We start from the raw sequence: 22,361 nt of genomic DNA, 5'->3' as shown, positions 1-22,361 counted from the left end.
AAACCAAACCCAGCGTGTGAAGAGAACCACACCCATAGCCAAGCGGGATTTACTCGGGCGTGTGTGAAGGTAGCGCAACAGTCAGTAACTCAGTGTACTCCACCGTATTAACAAGCTAACGAAGAACAGTGGCATCGCCATGTCGATCCACACAGCAAAGTCCCTTGACAAAATCCAGCACTCATTCCTGATTTTACAGAAACTGTCAGCGAGTTAGGAAGAGAGGGGAATGACAACACACAGCTCAAGGACCCGGCAGGCAGGACAGGCCCATCAGATGGCATGAGAGGGGAGCGGAGGTGGCTCGAGTAGTTAGGCACCCGCCTCCCACATTGGAGGTCCCGGGTTCGGCTCCCCATGCCTCCTAAAGAAGACAAGCAGACGCCACAATGAGCAGATGCTGCAACAAGCAGACGCTGCAACAGGCAGGCAGTGGAAGTGGCTCAAGCAGTTGGGCACTCGCCTCCCACACGGGAGGTCCCAGGTTCGGTTCCCAATGCCTCCTGAGGAAGATGAGCAGACAGACAAGGGCACCCTCTCAGGGAAGGAGGGGGAAGGAATAAAAATAAAAGTTAAAAATTAAAAAAAAGAGATGGAGTGAGAGGCTCCAGGGCTGCCAGCCCCGGCAGATGCTTTGACCAGCAAGAGCTGGCGGAAACATCTTTCTCAGGGCTCCAGAAAGCAGTGAAGGGGCTGCAGTCAGAGGGCAAGCACCAGAGAAGGCACAGGCCACCTGAAGCGCTGGGATCTTGTGGCACCCTGGCTGGCCCCCGCCCCTCACCAGCTGTGCGGAGCCGGCCGTGCCCCCAGTGCAGTCCCTGAGCCGGGCCCTGGAGGGAGCAGAGCCATCCTCAGGGCACGTGCGTCTGGGCCCATCTGCCTGGTGGTGCCTGGGGGGCTCCCTGTCCCAGAGGCTTGGGGGGGGCAGTTGTGCTGCCTGGGGAAGGGGCTGGTGGCTGGACCATGCGGAGACTGTTTCCTAGGGAGGAGGGGCACTCATAGCCCCGTGAGTGGGGGTTCCTGCGGCCACCCCCGCATGCTCAAGACAAGGCGCAGGCACAGAAAGAACAGGGCGAGCCCAGCGCTTTGGCCTGGAGCCATTTTGCAAACTCACTTTATGAGGCGCCCTGACCGCCACTCACACAGGGCGGTCTGCAGCAGGGACTGGGAGAGGCGTGTTTTAAAATTTCGTTGTGGATATTAGCTCCCAGCATTCGAGGAAAGCTCTGCCACAACATTAACCAGAAACAAGCTTAAGGCAGAGATGACTCAGCGTCCAATTCCAGCAAGAGACAACTCAGAGTCCAATTCCAGCAATCAGCTGATCAAAATATCAAAATGTCCAGGTTTCAACCAAAAGGACAAAACGTACCCAGAAGCAGGAAGCAATGGCCCAGGCAAAGGAAAAGGCTAAAGCAGCAGCCACCATCAATTAGGAGAACCAGACCTGGCACACACCAAACACCTTTTATAACGGACCCAGATATGCTCAAAGAGCTGAAGAAAAACACAAACAAAGAACGAAAGGAAATCAGGAAAATGAGAGAGGACCACAAAGAGAATATCAAAAGAGACCGAAATTATGGGAAGAATCAAACAGAGCTCAAGATCATAGTAACAAATTAAAATCTCCCTAGAGGGGCTCAACAGCTGATTGGAGCTGGCCAAAGAAAGAATCCGTGAACTTGAAAATAAGACAAAATTGTACAGTCTGAGGAGCAGAAAGAAGAAAGAATGAAAAGAAGTGAACAGAGCCTGAGGATCCTATGGGACACCATCAGGTGCACAGCTAACAAACTGGAGGAGTCCCAGAAGGAGAAGAGAGAAAGGGGCAGAGGGACTATTGAAAGAAACACTGGCTGAAAACATACCCAATTTAACAAAAGGCATGAATGAACACATCCAAGAGGCTGAAAGGAAAGTTTACTTAGACAACAGGTCGAAGCCACATGAACGTAAGTAAAATTTACCGATGGGTAAATACAGATCCAGTGCTATTGTACTTTCAATTTGTAATTCCACCTTTTACTTCCTTTGTGATGTAAACGGCAAATTCATAAAATACAGTGATAAACAATGGTTTGGGACTCATCATGTATAAACGTACTTTTTTCCCCCACTCTAATCCATATTTTATTCCTCCATCCTGTGGACCCTGGGATGGTGATGTCCACTCCACCTCTAGATCAAGGGGGGTAAATGTATTTTTTATACAATATGACGAGAACAATATAAAGGAGGGGACTGGAGGAGTATAGGAACATAGTTTCCATATGCTATTGAAGTTAATCTGGAATCAAACCAAACAAGATGGTTGTCGATTTAGGACCTTACATTTAAACCCATCGTAACTACAATGAAAATATCGGAGAATATGCAAACCTGTAGGGACGGGAAGGAGAGCACAGGTCCCCGGGGGGGGGGGGGCAGGGGGCAGGGGGAGCTAATGCATAACGGGTGCAGGCTTTCTGTTTGGGGGTGGAAAAGCTGTACTGATGGAAGGTGTTGAAGGGACCACAATACTGTGAACGTGATTAATCCTCCTGAAAGGAATTTTTACAATGAGCAATAAAGAGACAATGACAATTAAATGCAACACATGATTCTGGATGGAATCAAATAACAGAGAAAAGGCTCAAAAGGACATTCTCGGTACATACGGGAAACTTGGATTAAAGACTGGAGCTTGACATCAGTGCTAAATTTCTTGAGTTTGATAACTGCATTTAAGGTTGTTACAGAAGAGAGTATCTTCGTTCGTGGGAAATGTACATGGAAGTCTTATGTGCCCAAGGAACACGACGTCTAAACCTACTATCCAGTGTTCAGTAAATAAGTAAGTAGACGGATGGATAGAACGATACAGCGAAGACGGCAAAACGGTAGGGTCTGGGTATCTGGGGTGGGGGCACGTAGGAGTTCAAATATGGGGTTTGTATTATCTTTACTACCACCCATTACGTTTGAAATTATTTCAAAGTAAAAGGCCTAAAGAAAGAACGGCGTTGACAGTGTCAAGTAAGGGGTGGAAGGAGGCGCTGGAGCCCACAAGGGAGGAGGGCAGGCCTCTGAAGGTTCTAGAAGTGGTCCAGAGCCCCAGGCGCCAGGCGTGACCTCTCAGGTGGCAGCGGAGGGGGGAGCCTTTGCTCCTGGACAGAGGACCCACCACCCTGCAGAGGGCAGGGCAAGGGCAGGGAGAGCTGGCTGCGGGGTGGTTGGGGATTTGGGGTCCAGGCAAGGCCAGCTTCGCGGCGCGTGACATATACGGCCACACGGGGCCCCGCGCCAGAGGACACGCGCTGGTCTCCTGCTCGGCTGTCGCGGTCTTGGAATTCCTGATCGTTTTTAACGAGGGGCCGGCGGTTTCCCTGAGCACGGGGCTCCACTGGCTCTGCAGCCGGCCCTGGTCCCGGCTCATCCAAGCAAGCGAGAGGCGGCCAGGCACGGGCAGGTGGGCCCTGGGGAGGATGCTGCTGGCGTGCGTCGTGGGAGCGAGAGACGCTGCGGCCCGCATCCGCGGTGGCCGCACGGCAGGCCAGGAGTGCCCGGGCAGATCCCCGAGGCCCGCGCTAGGCCGGCACCAGCTGCAGAGTGGGCACGGGAGCCCACGGCCCCGAGGGCAAGGGCCGGCGCTGGGCAGCACCCGGGCTGTGAGCCTGGGCGCGAGGGGAGTGCAGCGTTGGATAATACATATGAATTCCAGACACAGATCCTGCATTTCGTTTGTAAACTGGTCTGCTCCTCTGGGCGTATTAGAGTGTATTCAATTCAGAGGTTTCACTTTTACTTGATTAAATAATGATTAAGGCTTTGATTGGGCCACAACAGGACGTTGAGTGGGCGGGGACTCAGAAAAACACACCGAGGAGGAGTGAGGGGGAGTTTTGATGCTGAAGTCCAGGAAGTGAACACGGAGGAGAAGAAAACACAGAGAAACAGAGACAGCTCCACAGACGCAAGAGAGGCCCGGGAAGACAGCCTGAGAGTCTACACTGCCTTTGTGGAGAGACCAGAGCAGCGGAGCCTGGAGAGAGACAAGATTATCCCAGCCTGACGCTGACAGGGAGGAAGCCGGGACCGCGGAGCCTGCAGAGGAAGAGGAGGCCTGGGCCCTGCGGCCGTCGGCGCCGTCTTGCTCCAACCCCGTGGCAGCAGACTTTGGGGAGGGAAGTAATTTACGCTTTTATGTCTTGGTAACTGTAAGCCTCTACCCCCAATAAATAGCCTTTATAAAAGCCAACAGAGTTCTGGTACTTGGCCTCAGCGCCCCTTTGGCTGACTGGTGTAAGGAGAGGGTGGGGGAAGGCAGTCCGTACCCCAAGACGAGGACACCCCAGGACGCCTGCGGCGGCCCACATGGCCCGGGGCCTCCCCGTGGGGACGCTGACCCTCCAGCAGCTCGGCTCATCCAAGGGCTCCCCAGGGCGGGAGCCGACCGAGCCTGGGTGGGCTCCAGGGTGCAGCTCTGTCCACAGACCTCTAGCCAAGCCTTCCCCCCCGAGGATCGTGGCAACAAAGGGAAACCGAGGCAGGTCCCGACGCTCCCACAAGGCCAGGCAGGAGCAGAATCAGGCCCAGGACACAGGCCTCCCGGCGCACGGGCCCACCTGTCGGTCACCTCTCGGTCACATCACCTGTCCAAGCCTCGCTCATTTCACTCCTACGGTCATGAGCCTGGCCACATCACGTCCTCCTCCAGACCTTTGCCCTCTGTTCCTGGGAGGAAATCAGCCTCCGCCGCCCGGCCTGGCTGCTCTGGCCTCCTCTCGGTCCACAGACACGAACTCGTTCCCTGCCTTTGCACCTCCACCCTCCTTTTCTGGTGTGAACTCCGACTTGGGTCCCAGGTTGGGATTTAATGCCACTTCCTTCAGGAAGCCTTCCCCGACTCACAGTTTCAGCAGCGGGGGGTTGTCTGCTCTCCACCCTCCTGTCCTCCTGTCCCCAGAGGCCTTCTCCGGGCACCCTAGTCACCCAGCCTGGCTCTCCCATCCCTCCTCTGCTTCGATTTCCTCCAAAGCACCCACCACTCCCTAATACCGCAAGTTGGCTCGGTGTTTGTTCATTTATAGTCCACCTGTTCCCCAAGTATAGAGGAAGCCGCTGGTTTTTTTTTTTCCTTTTTTTTGGAGGAACTGGGGAGCCAGGTTTTGAACCTGGGACCTTGTATGTGGGAGGCAGGTGCTCAACTGCTTGAGCCACATCCGCTCCCTAAAGGAAGCTTCTTGAGGACAGGAATTTTTTTTTTTTTGGCCTTGCCACCTGCCATGCCCCCACTGCCTGCAATGCACCCAGAGAGCATGCGCTCAGCAAATACTTGTGAACAGATGGCTTGTGTTTGTTGTCGGCAGAATGACCTGAAAAACCATGGGCAAGGAGTCAGGCTTAGGCACGTCAGAGGTCCAGAGTCCGTCAGATGTCGCAGGACACCGTAGCGTCCTGCTGTGCCATCAAAGAGAACGCAGGTCCAAGGGCTTTGAGCGGGCAGGCCACCAGGCTCCAGGCCAGCAAACCAAGGAGGGAAGGAGGGAGGGAGGGGAGCGAGGAGAGCTCGGTGGGAGTCTGGAAGGGTGGCTCTTCCCTAAATCAAGCCCGTGGGGTAGAGAGTGAGACATGTGGGGTAGGAAGAGTGCCCGGAGCCCACGCCCAGCAGAAGCCCGAGATGCCTCAACCACCTCGGGAGGAAACTGCCTGCGTGGCGAGTGCCTCCTCACCCCAGGGAAGATGGACTATTAAATGTAGTTTAAGAGAATCAAGATAGAGTATTCCTATTTCGCAAACTAAGGGATCAGGGCAACTTGGTTTTTTGGTTCTCGTAACGCTAAGAGGACTTAGCCGGCTGAAGGGCCAGCCTTGGGACGCCCGTGTGAACCATGTCACTGAGTCGTGAGCTAACCTTCCGATTTAGACATTTTACTAGGTTCAAAATAGTATTGACATTTAACAAAAATGCTTTCAGGTTTACCGGGTCAATAAAGTGAGTTTGGGGAAACGGACTTGGCCCAGTGGTTAGGGCGTCCGTCTACCACATGTGAGGTCCGCGGTTCAAGCCCCGGGCCTCCTTGACCCGTGTGCAGCTGGCCCATGCACAGTGCTGATGCGCGCAAGGAGTGCCGTGCCACGCAGGGGTGTCCCCGCGTAGGGGAGCCCCACGCGCAAGGAGTGCGCCCCGTAAGGAGAGCCGCCCAGCGCAAAAAGAAAGTGCAGCCTGCCCAGGAATGGCGCCGCCCACACTTCCCGCGCCGCCGCTGACGACAACAGAAGCGGACAAAGAAACAAGACGCAGCAAATAGACACAGAGAACAGACAACCGGGGGGGGGGGGGGGGGGGATTAAATAAATAAATCTTTTTTAAAAAATAAATAAATAAAATAAAGTGAGTTTGTTAGATTCATAAGAATTGTTGAGTATTAGTATTGGAGAAGGAATCATTTCTTAAGAGACACAATGGAAGGACTCAGGGATAAAATGGCCGAGGTATGTCGTTTACCAACTCTGTCGACGGAATAGAACGTTTTTCAAAGGCTCTTTACCAGGAGCAAGGTGTAACTGCGCCGAGAGGGATACAAATTAACATGCCTTCCGCAAGACTCTTGCATCCCAAAAACGTTCTTGCGTGAAGCTCCAGGCAGGATGCTGGGCTCCTGGGCTCCCTGTCTTCAGAGCTGGGCCAGGGAGACAGACAGCCTGGAGGGAAGAAGCCAAGCCTGCGGGAAGCCAGGCGTCCCACGCAAGGGACAGAAGGAACAGTGCCTGGGACGAGGCTTGGAACCTGGCCCTACCTCCTGGGGCGCCTTCCGGGTCCCCTCCGCAGGCTTCTCCCCCCCCCTTTGCTCTTCTGTTTTCGCTCCCTCCGTGGTGACCCCATTCTAGAGGCGCTTTCAACATCATCCTCTGCAGGGGACCCCCCCATTTCCCACCCAGATCCATTGCCGACAGATTGACGGGCACCCCACCCCCTCGTGTCCCAAATGGGCTCCTGGTCCTCCCCCAACCCCCCCCCCACGCCATCCCAGGACACTGGATGCCCAAGACTCTCCCTCACTCACACCCCTAAGTTTAAAGGAGGGTGCCCCCGCTCATCGCCTCCGCCACCCCTGCTTGTTGGCCCGAGCACCCTCCTCCTGGTCTGGGTTACTGCAGAGCCTCCGGCTTCCACTCAGCACCAGAGGGCTTCCCCAAAACCGCAGCTCAGTGCGCACAGCAGCGCCACTGGTGAAGCCGGGGGGCGGGGGAAACGAGGCGAACGTCCATCGGCCGGGGAATGGGTGAAGAGCAGCCCATCCGAGCCATGGAGCATCCCTGGGCCACAAAAAGGAGTGAGGACCTGGTCTGTGCCACAAGGCACACGGTGTAAGCCAAAGAGGCGAGTCGGAAGACGTCACCTGCTGCAGGAGTCTGTTGATACGAAATGTCCAGAACAGGGAAATCCAGACACAAATGATCAGTGGTGCCAGGGGCGGCCGAGTGACTGCTGGGGGGTTTCTTTCTGGGTGATGAACATGTTCTAAAGTTACACTGAGGTGATGGCTGCAGAACCCCGAACGCACGGAAACCCCTGGATTGTGCACTTTAGGGGGTGGCCCGCGTGCTCTGTGAACTATCTCAAGGCATCCCCACTTGTAGGTACATAAAGTTACAGTAGCAGAGAAGGCGGGTGGACGCGGTATCCAAGGCCAGGACACGAGAACTCTGAGAAGGAAGTGGGTTTTATTTCGACCGGCGGACACCTTTTCTAATAAAAACCAAGCCCCAAATAGAATTTTTGGGTCCCTTTTATACAGAGGAAATAAGCGTGGGGAGACAAATGGTGCTTATATGCAAAAAGACTTTGTTAGTTTCTTCAAGTGTTTTTCCTGAGTACTGGATAGGTTATTCCCCCAGGTGAGCCTGAATTAACGCATAGCCCCCACATTCCAGGTCAGCCTTCAGCATGAGCCCCCACACTCCAGCGTGCATCCTCCCCGAATATCCAAAGCCTATGGAGTTTATATTTCTCAGTTGGCTTTCTAGGCATATTTGGATATAAAATAAGTGTGGATTTGTGCACAGCTATATTAAAGTATTTAAATGTAACTCTCTTCACGCCGCTCCTCTGCAACAGTCTCTCTCCCAGCAAAGCTGGGTCCTCGCCTGGCCCTGAGCCCCTCCTAACCTGCCTCCCCCCCTCCCTCCAGGCACAGCCGCCACCTTGCTGCACAAGACAGCAGCTCTCACCTGGATCACGGCTCTTGCTGTTCCCTGCCCCCCCACCCCCACCCACACATCTGACCCTTTCCCCTTCACCTTTGCACCAAGACCTATTCTTACCTCCCCTTTAAATACACAACCTGCTGCCCCACGCCCCACGCTCCCCACTGCCCCCAACACCTCCTACCTCCTGGGACACTAGGGGATTTTTTTTTATTTGTAGGGTGTAAGCTCCAGGTGGGCAGGGGACCTTCGTTTGCTTTGTCCACTCATTTGTCCCCAGCCCCTGCTGCCTGGCACACAATAGGTGCTCAGTAAATTTTTTAAAATAATTGTAACTTCAAAAATACACGACTACTTAAATTAAACTCTATGCCCAAAATAAGCCTCTGAATAATATTTTCTGCAGAGAAAATATCCATAAGGGCCGTCAAGGGGGCGTTTTTCACATTCGTGCGACGGCAGGTCGTGAGTCCCACGGGGGCTGGGGCCCCCGGCGCAGAAGGGCTCGAGGCCAGGCCGTGGATGGTGCGCACGGACCCAGGGCCCCGCGGGGCACGCGCTGTGCAAACGGGCAAGCTCCGCAGAGATGGGGGCCGCCATCGCCCCCCGGCGCCCCGGCTGGCCAAGAGCTAAGCCCGCGCCCGGGTGTCTCGGGACCCCCAAGGTCGCAGACCCCGAAGGAGGAGGGGGACGGTCCCGGAAGGGTCGGCGCGGGGGCCCCCGGCTCCGGCCGCGCGCTTAGGGGTACCCCGGACGGCCACCGCGGGCCTCCCAGGCGGAGGCGCCTCGGGGCGCATGCGCGAGGCCCGCAGCTCTCGCGGGAAGTGGGGCGAGGGGCCGCTTCCGGCGGCGGCCCGGGGTTACCTGGGACGGGTCGGGGCGCCGGGCGCGGGCGCGGGCGCCGCCATGGACCCGTTCCTGGTGCTGCTGCACTCGATGTCGGCGGGGCTGGCGAGCGCCGAGGTGACCGAGCTCAAGTTCCTGTGCCGCGGGCTGGTGAGCAAGAAGAGGCTGGAGCGCGTGCAGAGCGGCCTCGACCTCTTCTCGGCGCTGCTCGAGCTCAACGAGCTGGACGGCGGGCGCACGGCGCTGCTGCGCGAGCTGCTCACCTCCCTGCGCCGCCACGACCTGCTGCGGCGCCTCGACGACTTCGAGGCGGGCGCCGCGGCGCGCGCCGGGCCCGAGGAGGAAGGTGGGCCCGGGCGGCCGGGGCCGGGGCCGGGGCGGGAGGGCCACCGCCGGGCGCCCGGCCTCTGCGAGGGTGCGTGGGCGTGGGCTCCGTCGGAACCGCCTTGGCAGACGGTGGCACGCCCGCTCGACGGATGGGACAACCCAGAGCAGCAAAGCTAGCTTGCGCGAGCCCACCCCTCGAACCTCAGTTTTCCTTGCCCCACCCACCCCCCTGCTCCCAGGTAAATCCTGGAAGAAACGGGTGCTGCCAGCCTCTGGGTAGGAATAGCCAACCGAGAGGCGGAGCAGACGTCGGCCGAACCTGGCTGCTCTGTTATCTAACTTCTGCCTCTCGGGTCGGCCAGCTAATGCCCCTCCACGTAATAACTCACACCCCGGGCTCCCAGGAAGCCGGTTCCTGTGCTCAGCACCCCTCTTAGGCCCGCCGTGTGCAGGCGAGGACTCGGGTTCCGAGATGGGAGACCGCCTGCCCAAGGCGCTCACCTCCCAACTATCGATTTAAACCGAGGCAGTCTGGCCCCAGGGCCTCTCCGGTCAAGTTCGTTCTAGTTTCTTACCCTGCCACGACCCACTCCCACCTGCAGTCTCCCCGGGGCTTCCGGGAATACAGGGTTTCAGCGCCTTAGCTTTATATTCTGTCATCCGGGCACTGAACATCCTGTCCAGGGCACACTGATGCCTCTGGGACCAGGCATGTCATAAAGCTGTGGACAGAGCTCCTTAGTGACTGGTGCTTATCATGGCAGCTGGACAGCACACCTCTGCTGGGAAGCAGTCACTCAGATTGAAAATAGATCTGTATGGTGCTGGAAAGAGCAAAACAGAACTGTAGAAAAGTTGTGTTTTCAAGGGTATGTAATGATGGGGGAGAAAAACTCTGATCAACTTAAAAAGCAGTCCATGCAGTATATTTATGTATATTATTAGGTAAGTTGTGGGTTTATGAAACAATCATGCATAAGATAAAAGATTCTCATGTACTACCCTACTATTAACACCATCTATTGGTGTGGTACTTTTGTTGTAATTGGATGAAATTGCACTATTGTAATTTTTTATAATTGTACTATTTACTATAGTCCATGGTTTAACTTAGAGTTCACTGTTTGCATTGTGCAGTTCCATGGATTCTTTTTTTCTAACTTTCATTTTGTAATATATATGCAACCTAAAATGTCCCCTTTTAGCCAGTCAAATATATAATCCAGTGCTGCTAATTGCATTCAGTGTTGTGCTAGTGTCACCACCATCTATTACCAAAACTTTTCCATTTTCCCAAATAAAAACTGTACCTTTTAAGCCTTAACTCCCTATTCCCTATCCTGACCCTGACCCCTGATAGCCTCTATACTACGAGTTTGCTTGTTCTCATTATTTCCTGTCAGTGAAATCATGATGGTATTTGTCCTTTTATGTCCAGCTCATTTCACTCAGCATGATGTCTCAAGGTTCACCCATGTTGCCGCATGTATCAGGGCTTCATTTCTTTTTACAGCTGCAGAATACTTCCTTGTGTGTACATACCACATGTTGTTTATTCATGGGTTGATGGACACTTGGGTTCCTTCCGTCCTTGGCCATTTCTGAATATTGCTTTGAACATTGGTGTGCAGGTATCTGTTTGAGTCCCTGCTTTGAATTCTTTGGGGTGTATACTGAGACAATGGATTGCCTGGTCATATGGTAGTTCTTCACTTAGCTTTCTGAGGAACTGCCTGTCTTCCACAGCAGCTGCACCATTTTGCATTCCCACCAGCAGTGGATGAGTGTGCCTGTTTCTCCATGTCCTCTCCCACACTTGTGATTTTCTATTTTTTTTTAAATAGTAGCCATTCTGGCAAATATGAAATGGTAACTTACTGTGGTTTTGATTTGCATTTCCCTGACAGCTAATGACGCTGAGCATCTTTTCCTGTCCCTTTTTGGCCATTTGTGTATCTTCTTTGGAGAAATGTCTATTTGGGTCTTTCATCTGTTTTTTAATTGGGCTGTTTGACTTTTAATTGTTGAGTTGAAGGATTTCTTTATATATTCTGAATATTAAACCTTTCTTGGACATGTGGTTTCAAATATTTTCTCCCATTGTGTAGGATATCATTTTACTTTCATAAAGTCCTCTGAGGCCCAAAAGTTTTTAATTTTGATGAGGTCCCAATTTATGTATTTTTTTTCTTTTGTTTCTTGTGCCTTGGGTGTAGTCTAAGAAACCATTGCCTAACACAAAGACCTGAAGATGCTTCTCTGCCTTTTCTTGTAGGAGGTTTATAGTTCTGGGTCTTATATTTAGGTCTTTGATCCATTTTGAGTTGATTTTTGTGTATGGTGTGAGTTAGGGTCCACCTTCATTCTTTTGCAAATGGATACCCAGTTCTTCGAGCACCATTTATTGAAGAGACTATTCTTTTCCAATTGAGTGGTTTTTGCCCCCTTATCAAAAATTAGTTGGCCATCAGTGTGAGGGTTGATTTCTGAGCTCTCAGTTCAATTCCACCAGTCTGTATGTATATCCTTGCACCACTATCATGCTGTTTAGATTGCTGTGGCTTTGTAATAAGCCTAGGATCAGGAAGTGTAGGTCCTCCAACTTCATTCTTTTTCGATATGGCTTTGGCTATTCTGGTCTCCTTATCCTTCCACATAAAGGGATTGGCTTTTCTATTTTTGCAAAGAAGTTTGGAATTTTGATTGGGATTACATTGAATCTATAAATCACTTTGAGTAGAATTGGCATCTTAACAATATTTAGTCTTCCAATTTATGAACAGTTAATATCTTTCCATTTATTTGGGACTTCTTTTAGCCATGTCTTGTAGTTTTCTGCATGTAAGTCCTTTACATCCTTGGTGAGGTTTATTCCTAGCTATTTGATTCTTTTAGTTGCTATTGTAAATGGTATTTTCTCCTTGGTTTTTTAAGGTACCAGGGCCAGGGATTGAGCTTAGGGCCTCGTGTGTGGAAAGCGGCACTCACCCGCTGTGCCACATTGCTCCCCTCCGTTGGTTTTCCCCTTGATTTGCTGTTTGTTTGTTTGTTTGTTTGTTTGTTTGTTTGTTTGTTTGTTTGTTTTAGAAGGCACTGGGAACCGAACTGGGATCTCCCCTGTGGGAAGCATGCACTTTCAGCTGCTTAAGCCACAACCGCTTCCTCCTTGGTTTCTTCTTATGGATGTTCATTATCAGTGTATAGAAGCTCTACTGATTTGGGGGTGTTGATCTTATACCCCACCACTTGGCTGAATTTATTTATTAGTTCTGAATTCATTTAGGAGCTTTGTTACAGATTTTCCAGGATTTTCCATGTGTAAAGAGTGTGTCACCTGCAACTAAGGAAAGTTTTATCTCTTCCTTTCCCATTTGGATGCTTTTATATCTTTTCTTCCCTAATTCCTCTGGCTAGAACTTCCAGTACAATGTTGAATAACAGTCATAACAGTGGGCATACTTGTCTCGTTCCTGATCTTAGAGGGAAAGCTCTCAGCCTTTCACCATTAAGCACTGCCTTTGCTACATCTCTAACTTTTGGTATGTTGTATTTTCATTTGCATCAAAATATTTCCTGCTTACCCTTGTGAGTTCCTCTTTAACCCAGTGGTGGTTTGGAGTGTGTTGTTTAATTTCCACACACTTGTGGATTTTCCATTTCTCCCTCTGTTATTCATTTCTAGCTTCATCCCATTGTGGCTGGAGAAGAGACATTTCATGATTTCAGTACTTGTGAATTTATTGAGACTTGTTGGTGACGTAAGATAATATCTGTCCTGGAGGATGATCCATGTGCACTTGAGTACAGCGTGTGTTCTGCTGCTGTCAGGTGGAGTGTTCTCTGTCTGGTTGGTTTATAGTCATTCAAGTTTTGTATTTCCTTATTGGTCTTCTCTTTAGATGTTCTATCCCTTACAGAAAGTGCTGTATTAAAATCTTTTACCGTTAATGTCGAGCCATCAATTTCTCCCTTCCAGTCCTTCATATATTTTGGGACTCTACTATTGTGTGCATATATATTTATAATTGTTAGTATCATCTTGTTGAATTGACCCCTTTAACAGTAGACAATGACCATTTTTGTCCCTCATAACCGATTTTGACTTAAAGTCTGTTTTATCTGATATAAAGTCTGATTTTATCTGATAGCTACCCCACCTCTCTTTTGGCTACTACTTACATGGTATGTTTTGTTTTCTACACTTTCACTTTCAGCTACTTATGTCTTTGAATTTAAGGTGAGTCTTTTCTGACAGCTTAATACTGACAAGGGGGAGACGGACTTGGCCCAGTGGATAGGGCGTCCGTCTACCACATGGGAGGTCCACAGTTCAAACCCCGGGCCTCCTCGACCTGTGTGGAGCTGGCCCATGCAGTGTTGATGTGCACAAGAAGTGCCCTGCCACGCAGGGGTGTCCCCGCATAGGGGAGCCCCACGCACAAGGAGTGCACCCCGTAAGGAGAGCCGCCCAGCACGAAAGAAAGTGCAGCCTGCTCAGGAATGGCGCCGCCCACACTTCCTTTGCCGCTGAGGACAACAGAAGCGGACAAAGAAACAAGACGCAGCAAATAGACACAGAGAACAGACAACCGGGGCGGGGGGGGCGATTAAATAAATAAATCTTTAAAAAAAAATGCTGACAAGGCAGGACTTTCTTCTGCTGTTTTGCTATTTATATACTCTTTGTAAGTCTTTTACTATTTTTGTTCCTCAATTCTTCCGTTAATGCCTATTTCCATATTTGATCTTTTTTTTTTTTGTACCATATTGTGTCCCTACTCATTTCTGTCTGGATATTTTTTTTCATATATTTTCCTTATGGTTACCATGGGGTTAAAATTTAATATCAAATATATAATGGTCATATTTGATTTGACACCAGGTTGACCTCAAGACACACACATACACTGTTCCCATATTCGTCCAGCCCCACCACAATTTTTGAAATTATTACAAATTACAGCTTTGTATATTGTATGTCCAAAACCATAAATTATCATTACTTTCTATACATTTGTATTTTACCACCTACAGAAAGTAAGAAGTGGAGTTATGTACTGAAAAATACAGTTCAGTAGGACTGGCATTTATCATTACCCAAATGTTCACCTTTACCAAAGGTAGACTTTCCTTCTTCATGCTGCTCTGAGCCCCTGTCATCTTGCGTCCTTTCCTATCTGTCTGAAGAACTCCCGTTAGCATTGCTTGTAGGGCAGGTCTAGTGGGGAACTCCTCAGCTTTTATCCATCTGAGATTGTCTTAATCCAGCCCTCATTTTTTGAAAGAAAGTCTTACCAGATATAAAATTCCTGGTTGGTAATTGTTTTCTTTCAACATTGTAGTATTTCAACCCACTGCCTTCTTGCCGCCATGGTTTCTGGTAGAGATTGGGACTCCCTTGTACTAACTCATGATTTTCTCTTACAGCTTTCAGAACTGTCTCCTTGTCCTTTGCGTTTGACAGTTTGATCAATATGTGATGGGGTGTGTTCTTCAGGTGTAGCCTGTGGTGTTCTCTGGGCTTCTTGGATGTGCATATTCACATCTCTTTTGCAAAGTTTGGGGAGTTTTGTACCCTTTTCTCTCTTCTCCTTCTGGGACCCTCATAATGTGTATATTGATACAATTAATGATTTCCCAGATATCTCTTAGGCTATCTTTACTTTTTATAATTCTTCCTGCTCCTCAAACTTACTCGTTTCAATTGACTTGTCTTCAAGTTTGCTGATTTCCACCAGCTCCAATCTGCTGTTCAAACACTCCTGGGAATTTTTCATTTCTCTTATGATAGTCTTTTTTTTTTTTTTTTTTTTTTTTTTAGATTTATTTATTTATTTCTCTCCCCTTCCCCCCACCCCCACCCCGGTTGTCTGTTCTCTGTGTCTATTTGCTGCGTCGTCTTCTTTGTCTACTTCCGTTGTTGTCAGCGGCATGGGAATCCGTGTTTCTTTTTGTTGCATCATCTTGCTGCATCAGCTCTCCGTGTGGGCGGCGCCATTCCTGGGCAAGCTGCACTTTTCTTTTGCGCTGGGTGGCTCTCCTTACGGGGGCGCGCTCCTTGCGCATGGGGCTCCCCTACGCGGGGGACACCCCTGCGTGGCACGGCACTCCTTGTGCGCACAAGCACTGCGCATTGGCCAGCTCCACACGGGTCAAGGAGGCCCGGGGTTTGAACCGCAGACCTCCCATGTGGTAGACGGACGCCCTAACCACTGGACCAAGTCTGCCGTCTCTTATGGTGGTCTTGAGTTCCAGTAGTTCTATCTGGTTCTTTTATTTTTTTAGGTATGAGGGCCAGAGATTGAACCCGGGACCTCGTATGTGAGAAGCTGGCACTCAACCACTGAGCCACATCAGCTCCCTTGAATTGTGTTTTTCATCTGTGTGCTTGTTGTCTTTTTATGTTTTGTTTTTTGTTTTCTTTTTAGGAGGCACTGGGAATCAAACCCTGGACCTCTTATGTGGGAGGCAAGTGCTCAACTGCTCAAGCCATATCTGCTCCAGTTCTTTTTTCTTTTTTCTTTTTTTTAATTTTTTTATCCCCCCCACCCTGTGGCTTTTTGCTTGCTGTCTGCTCTCTGTGTCCATTCCCTGCACATTCCTCTGTGTTTTTGCTTGTCTCCCTTTTGTTTGTTTGTTTGTTTTTGTCTCCCATTTTTGTTGTGTCACCTTGCTGAGTCGGCTCTCCAAGGTGCCTGCAGGCAGGCGGCGCTCTGTGGCGCCTCTGGGCCAGGCCCGCGAGTCTGGTTTCACAAGGAGGCCCCAGGATGCGAACCCAGGGCCTCCCACATGGTAGACGGGAGCCCAGCTGATTGAGCCACAGCCGCTTCCCTCCGGTTCCTTTTTAAAATTTCTCTTTATTGAGATTCTCATATTATTCATCCATTATTTTCCTGATACCCAGTAATTCTTTCTCTGTATTTTCCTTCATCTCTTTGAACATATTTTGGAGATTTTTTCTTTTTAAAGTCTTTGTCTGGTATGTCTACAGTTTGGTCTTCTTTGTTGATACTTTCTAGATTTTTATCCTCTTCATTTGGATGAAGAGCACCCCGGTTGCTCTGTCCTAACCAGCTGGACAGGGCCATCGTTTCCTGTTTCTTTGTCTTGTAATCTTTTTTTTGCACACTGTGCATTTTAATATTTCAAATGTTAACTCTGGGATTTATTCCCTGAAATGTCGATTTCTTGAGTTTGTAACCAGCTGGTTATGTATGAGATTTTCTTGAGTATCAACTCTCGTATCAGAAAGGCCTGCGGGGGGAATGCAGAGCACAGGGTCCTCCCGGTCTTCCGTAGCGTGTGGCTTGGCCTGCTCTTAGTCTGGCTGGTGGCCCTCGGAGTCCCCTGTTCACAGGAGTCTGAAGCGCCCTCTGCTTCCCGGGGGTCCCACTGCTGGACTTGAAGCGGGTAAACCTCTGCGCCAGCTCCTCCGCCTCAGTTGTTTCTTACTCTGCTTCCCATTGTCTTCAGCTGCTTGTGCCTGGAGGGCAAATTCTGGGTGTTGGGGCGATTCTGGGGAGGGGTTTTCCAAATCCTTCTTTTCCAGCCCAAACGAGGCCTGGGTCCCACAAAGGGAGCTCCAGCTGGTCCACAGTGCCCTGGAGAGGGGTGGCAGAGGGGCCAGGCAGGGAGCGTCTTCCAGGGCTCCCCAGAGCCGCGCTTCCGTGGCCTGCCCAGCCAGTGCGGCCCTGCAGCTCTGTCCTCTGTGCTGAGGAAGGGCCACGTCTTTAGCCTCCATCGTGATCAGCCATCAGCCTGTGCTCTCCCCGGATTTTAGGGAAGTGGATTTTTATGTTCCTTTCTGGCGCCAGCAAGGTGCACCAGGGGCCAGATGCCGCAGCTGCCTGCCGTGAGGGTGGGGTAGGGCGCCAGTAGCCACCGCACGGGAGAGCAATTTGTTGGTCTTCCCGTCATTTCCCCGCCCCTCCCTGGGTGCTGCACAGTGCCCTGCTGGACTCTGGAGTTTGGAAGGAGCTGATTCCGACGTGCCGCCTGTTGCGCAGTCGTTCTGGTTGGAACTTCCTTGTCCACCATCTTCCCGCCCTCCTCCTCCTCTAAGTAGCCTTTGGAGGTTTGCACGTGTCTGCGAGCATCTGTGTTACGTAGTTGCTGGATGGAAATACACAAGCAGGTTAGCTACGGGTGGGCAGGTTGGTAGGAGTGGTCCTGGATTCTGAATTTCTCTCGACAAAAGGCACTCAGCATAATGGTTAAGAGTGGGCTTCCAGGCTTTCAAATCCCTGCCCTGCTCTTTTCTAGCTGTGTGGCTTCAGGCAGGTCAGCTTCCTGGGCCTCCTGTTTCCCTGTCTGTACAGCTGGTGACAGCAGCAGGGCCTGCCTCAGGGGCCTGCCTTGGGCCTGCCTCGGGCTGGCGTAAGCTGGTGTGTCTGCTGCTGGGCCTCGGGGTTTGGTAAGCAGAGACCCCAACTCCCAGGAGCCATCCAGGCCGCACCTTGTTGTGCCCCTCGTCTCCCCTCCCCCCTCCCAGAAGCAGCCTTTCCGGCCTGCCGTGGCCGCGCCGCTGACCTCGGCAGGACAGTCGAGCATGCAGTTGAGCACCATGCCACCGAGCAGCCTGGCGGCCAGGGGCCAAAGGGGCAGGTGGCAGGCAGCGTCCACGGCGCCCCCAGGACTGCCCTAGCAAAGGGCCACCGGGAGCAGCAGCTGTTCTCACGGCTCCAGAGGTCAGGGTCCTACGTCAGGGTGGCCGGGAGGACCTTCCTCCACCTCTTGCAGGTGCTCCTCGGCTGCGTCACCCCGGGCTGTCACCCCATCTCCGCCCCCGCTCCATGCCCCGCCCCTGCTCTGTGGGGCTCCTACGACCCTTGTCACTGAACTTAGGGCCACCTGGATAGCCCACCGTGAGCTCCTCGTGTCCTTAACTCAATCACATCTGCCAAGACCCTTGTTCTAAATAAGGTCAGTCGCAGGTTCTGGGGCTTCGATGTGGACAGATCTTTTCGGGGCCACCATTCAAGCCACCAGAGTGGAGTGTAGCCCCACCTTCTCCCCTCTGAGGACTCTCCAGCCACCACCCCCCTACCCCACCCCGGTTGCTCTGTCCTGACCAGCTGGACAGGACCACTCGGCACGCAGGTGCTCGGTGGGCTGTCGGTGGGGTGGAACGGAAGCGAGCTTGGCCTTCTCAGCTCCTCTGCAGGAGCCACCGTATGGGCTGCGCGGTGGCTCACCCGCCTACCGGGACGCGCGTGCGCAGAGAAGCCCTCGAGAGGCACCGGGGCGCCTGCCTCCTAAAGAGCGTGCCAAGCCCTCCTAAGTCGTGTGTTGTTTTCTCCCCCAGGTCTTCATGTCGCATTTAACATCATATGTGACAACATGGGCAGAGACTGGAGAAGGCTGGCGCGTCATCTTAGAGTTTCGGACGCCAAGATCGATGTTATCGAGGAGAAATATCCCCGGAACCTGACGGAGCAGGTGAGGGAGTCACTGCGAACCTGGAAGAACATGCGTGGGGAGGAGGCCACCGTGGCGCACCTGGTGGGCGCGCTCAGGGCCTGCAATCTGAACCTGGTGGCCGACCTCGTCACGGAGGCGCAGCAGGCCCTCAAACTCCAGAACGGGGCCGGAGCCGTGGCCTCAATGGAGTGTGACACCGGCGTGGCCACCCCTGGAGCCCCCTGACAAGCACGGCCCCTCTTCCCGAGGGAGGCTGAAGACACCTGCCCCATCTACACCGGGATTCTCTCTACCAAGATGTAGCAAGTGCCTTCTTTGCCCCCGTTGCCAGGCCTGAGCAGTGGCCAGGCAGGCGGGCAAATAAACGCTGTCATTTAAAGCGCTTCCTCTGCCATGTGGGATTGCAAGCACTGTCCACATTTTCATTGCTCTTGACAATCATCCTTTTAAGAGATTCTGTCGTCCCATGAAATGAGTGAATAAAGAGAAAGTTTTGGAACAATCAGGAACATGGAAGGACTCTGTGAAAGCTATCACTAGTATGCTGTAGGCAAGGAACCGAGCTCAGAGGTTCAGAAACTGGAGGGAAGTCACAGAGCAGCAATCTGAGAGCTGGGATTTGGATTCCAGAACCCCGCCTCTGCAAGCACTGCCGTCCTGCCAGCCCCGCAGGAGGCAGAGGGGATGGTCTGAAAGGTTTCCTTAGAAGGCCTCAATCTGGACTTGACTGCCAGGGCCAGGTGGGGGACAGAGCAGGACACACCCTGACCTGGAGCCGGGGGGCTTGGCCTGTCGTCACCCAGCTTCGCCTCCGAGGCTCACAAAAGAGGCAGTGATGGCTGGGGGGTTTCCTGAGACCCTGTCCAACAGTGACTGGACAAATGGCCACTCTGATGACATTCCAGTGATTCTACATTTTACTATTTTGTATCAAAATGAGTCTTTCTGGTAACAGAATTGGCAAGGGAGGTGCATCCTATAATTGAAAATTAAGAATTCCCATTCCCCAGGGATATCCTATTGAAGGAGACACCTTTACCATGGAAATCTCTTTCCAAAGGGTTCTCTGGTTCTGTTGAGAATTCCTTCATTTTAGATCCTACCTCAGAAGTCCCTGTACAGCTCGTTTCCATTATCATCCCTTGCACCTTATTCTGGGCTCCAGCTGTGAGAAGCCGGGGCTCAGGAGGGTTCGCCCTAAGCGAGCCGTGGCAGCCTGCACCAGCCGTGGGACCTGCCTGCCTCCAGGAGGCGGCCCTGCGCCCAGGGGCTCTTTCCCACCCAGGCTCCTGAGCTGCGACCTTGAAGCCACCTCAGGATGCCCGCCGTGCGGCTGTGACCTTGGGCTGCTGAGACATTAGCCAAGGTCCTGGGGAGCCCTCTCCTCGATAAGCCACGGCTCCCGCCTCTCAGCCCCTTCGCGCCTTCGCAGGTGTTTGCCGATGCCAGGCGCTGGGCTGGGGGCTGGGCCCGGCGGTGACAGGAGATGAGGCCCCATCCTGGGAGCCCTGAGAGCCCGCAGGGAGCGCCGCAGGCAGGAGCCCTTGCCCACAGGTTTTGGGGTGCTGCACAGGAGCGAGGCCACTCGCTCTGCAGCCCCGTGCCAGGGGCGGCCCGACCCCCCGTTACTGCCCCCCACCCCGCAGGAGCACCCACCTTTTCAAGCAGCTCAGAGCTAGTTCTGTGTAGCAGACAGCCTGCCGATGAGAGGAGCAGCTCCCGAGCCCGTGCGCTCTGAGTGGAGGCAGGTGTCACCGGGTCTCCATCCCCGTAAGACGACGGCGGGAGCTGTGAGAGGTGGACGTGGCGAGTGACCGACTGCCTCATGCCCGGAAGGCGGGCCAGACCTCCCGTCGCTCGGGGCTTCTGATGGGCGCTGAGTGACAACTGTGCCAGCCCTTGCGTTCCTGGAGCGGATGATGGGACTCGGGCGGGCGCCTCCCCAGCCCTGCAGCCGGCCCCCACCGCTCGGCTTCTGCTTCCCCTGCGCCCGCTCGCCCTGCAAGGACATGTCGCGGAGAGCTGCTCCTCCCAGCCTCCCATGGCTCTTTGTGCACCTTAGGCCTGGTCCTCACCCACAGCGACACGTGGGCTGAGACCCAGGACTCAGAAGGGGATGGGTGCGTCCAGGTGAGAGCCTGCACCCGGCATCCCCGTCCTGCAGCCCCTGGAGGGGCCAGCCATGGACCTGCCCTGGAGAAGCGGGGCTGGGGCGAGCAGGAACGCCCGGGCCCCCCCCACCTCTCAAGAAGGGGTCCTGGAGCGTGGCGGGCTTGGCGGGGTGGTGGCTGGTCGGATCTGTGCCCTTGACCCGTGCAGTTGGCCCTTGCCCAGCGTGCACACTGAAGGGCGAGCTGCTGCGGTCCTGGGACGGAGTCTCCTAGCAGCTGCAGCAAATCCGTGTTCCTTCCTGTGCAATCCCCTAGAATTTCCATTCTGACAAAGGTGCCCATAAATCAGGGGTTGACTAGAAAGCGAGGGCCTCTGGAGGGGCACACGCCCCCTCTTTGGGCCCCCCTCTGAGGCTTTGCCTCAAAGGCGGCGCTGCTCCAGCTCCCCTGTTTGTGCCCTATTCGCCAACCTCCTTGCCAAGCTCATCTCGCCACCTGTCCTCCCCAGCGCCCCCAAGGCCATGCTGCAGTCCCTGCCCGAGCCATCGTCCTTGTCTCTGTCTTGCTCGCCTTCTAGGGCCCTCTTGACCCTTCTCTCCCTGAGCTGCTCCCCTCCCCCCTGGCTCTCCTTCCTCTGGCCCCCCCATGCCCATCTCTGCCCGCTTTCCTGCCAGCCGGCAGCCCCTCTGCCCTCCACCATCCTTAGCCTGGTCCCACCCTCCCGGTATCGCCCCCTGCTGACTGCGCGGCCTGACCGGCCATCGTGAGGCACCCCACGCCCCCCAGCCTGCCCCCAGCGCCCTGCTGCTCACTTCTGTAACTGAGCCCCAAGGCTTGTAGATTCCACCCCACAAACATCCCGCCCCTGCCGCCGCACTCTGCACAGCTGCAGGGACCTCCTAGCGCGTCTCCGCGCCACTGCTCTTGCCCTTCCCCCACCAGCGCCAGGAACCGTCCTGCCACGGGCCCTCCCGCTGCGCCTTGAGGACCCCCAGGCTCTCCACTCGTGATCTCGGGGGGGGTGTATCTCTGTGCCCATGGCAACTCTGCCAGTCAGCTTGCTGACGCGCTTAGCCTAAGCAGTGCCTGTCACCCCGCATCGCCCGTGTGCACATGTGCACGTGACCAGCTCGCTGCCAGAGCGACCCTCTTGAAAGCCTTTTTCACCAAAGCCTTAATTCCTTATTTACTAGGTCGAGACATTGTGAAAGTCAGGGGCCCAGCGGCCAAGGAGCACAGGTGGCCTCCCGGCATGGATGGGCTCTCAGCCACTGAACCAGGGGACGGGACGGCGCACGTCATGGCCCGTGGTCTCATAAGCCAACCAAGCTGCGCCGGGCAGGGCTGGGTGCAATCCTCCCAGACCCCTCGCTCGCCCAGGCGGTCTCAAGCCTGGAGGCTGCACCTGCTACTCTGTGCCAGCAAAATATCATCATACCTCACATTAAATTAACCAGCACTTAA

The 22,361-nt window shown here is 53.4% G+C and overlaps 1 protein-coding gene and 1 long non-coding RNA gene across 3 annotated transcripts in view; one reads left to right on the top strand and one right to left on the bottom strand.

Annotated features, from left to right (window-relative positions):
• The window catches only part of LOC131279957 (uncharacterized), a 26,288-nt gene extending 17,131 nt beyond the window's left edge, over positions 1-9,157 (bottom strand). The window contains exon 1 of one of the 2 annotated variants that reach the window (XR_011649848.1): positions 9,058-9,157. This is a non-coding gene — a long non-coding RNA (uncharacterized lncRNA). The remainder of the gene's footprint in view (positions 1-9,057) is intronic. The other variant, XR_011649847.1, reaches the window with a different exon arrangement.
• On the top strand, positions 8,974-22,361 carry FADD (Fas associated via death domain). Its single transcript, XM_071217920.1, has 3 exons — positions 8,974-9,385; positions 18,671-20,916; positions 22,091-22,361. Exons 1-2 carry the CDS (start codon positions 8,989-8,991, stop codon positions 19,009-19,011), a joined length of 738 nt encoding a protein of 245 aa, XP_071074021.1. The 5' UTR covers positions 8,974-8,988; the 3' UTR covers positions 19,012-20,916; positions 22,091-22,361.

Source organism: Dasypus novemcinctus, chromosome 10, assembly GCF_030445035.2.
Source record: "Dasypus novemcinctus isolate mDasNov1 chromosome 10, mDasNov1.1.hap2, whole genome shotgun sequence".
NCBI lineage: Eukaryota > Metazoa > Chordata > Mammalia > Cingulata > Dasypodidae > Dasypus > Dasypus novemcinctus.
The sequence above is the reverse complement of the archived record's forward strand: the minus strand, read 5'-3'. Positions and strand labels throughout refer to the sequence as shown.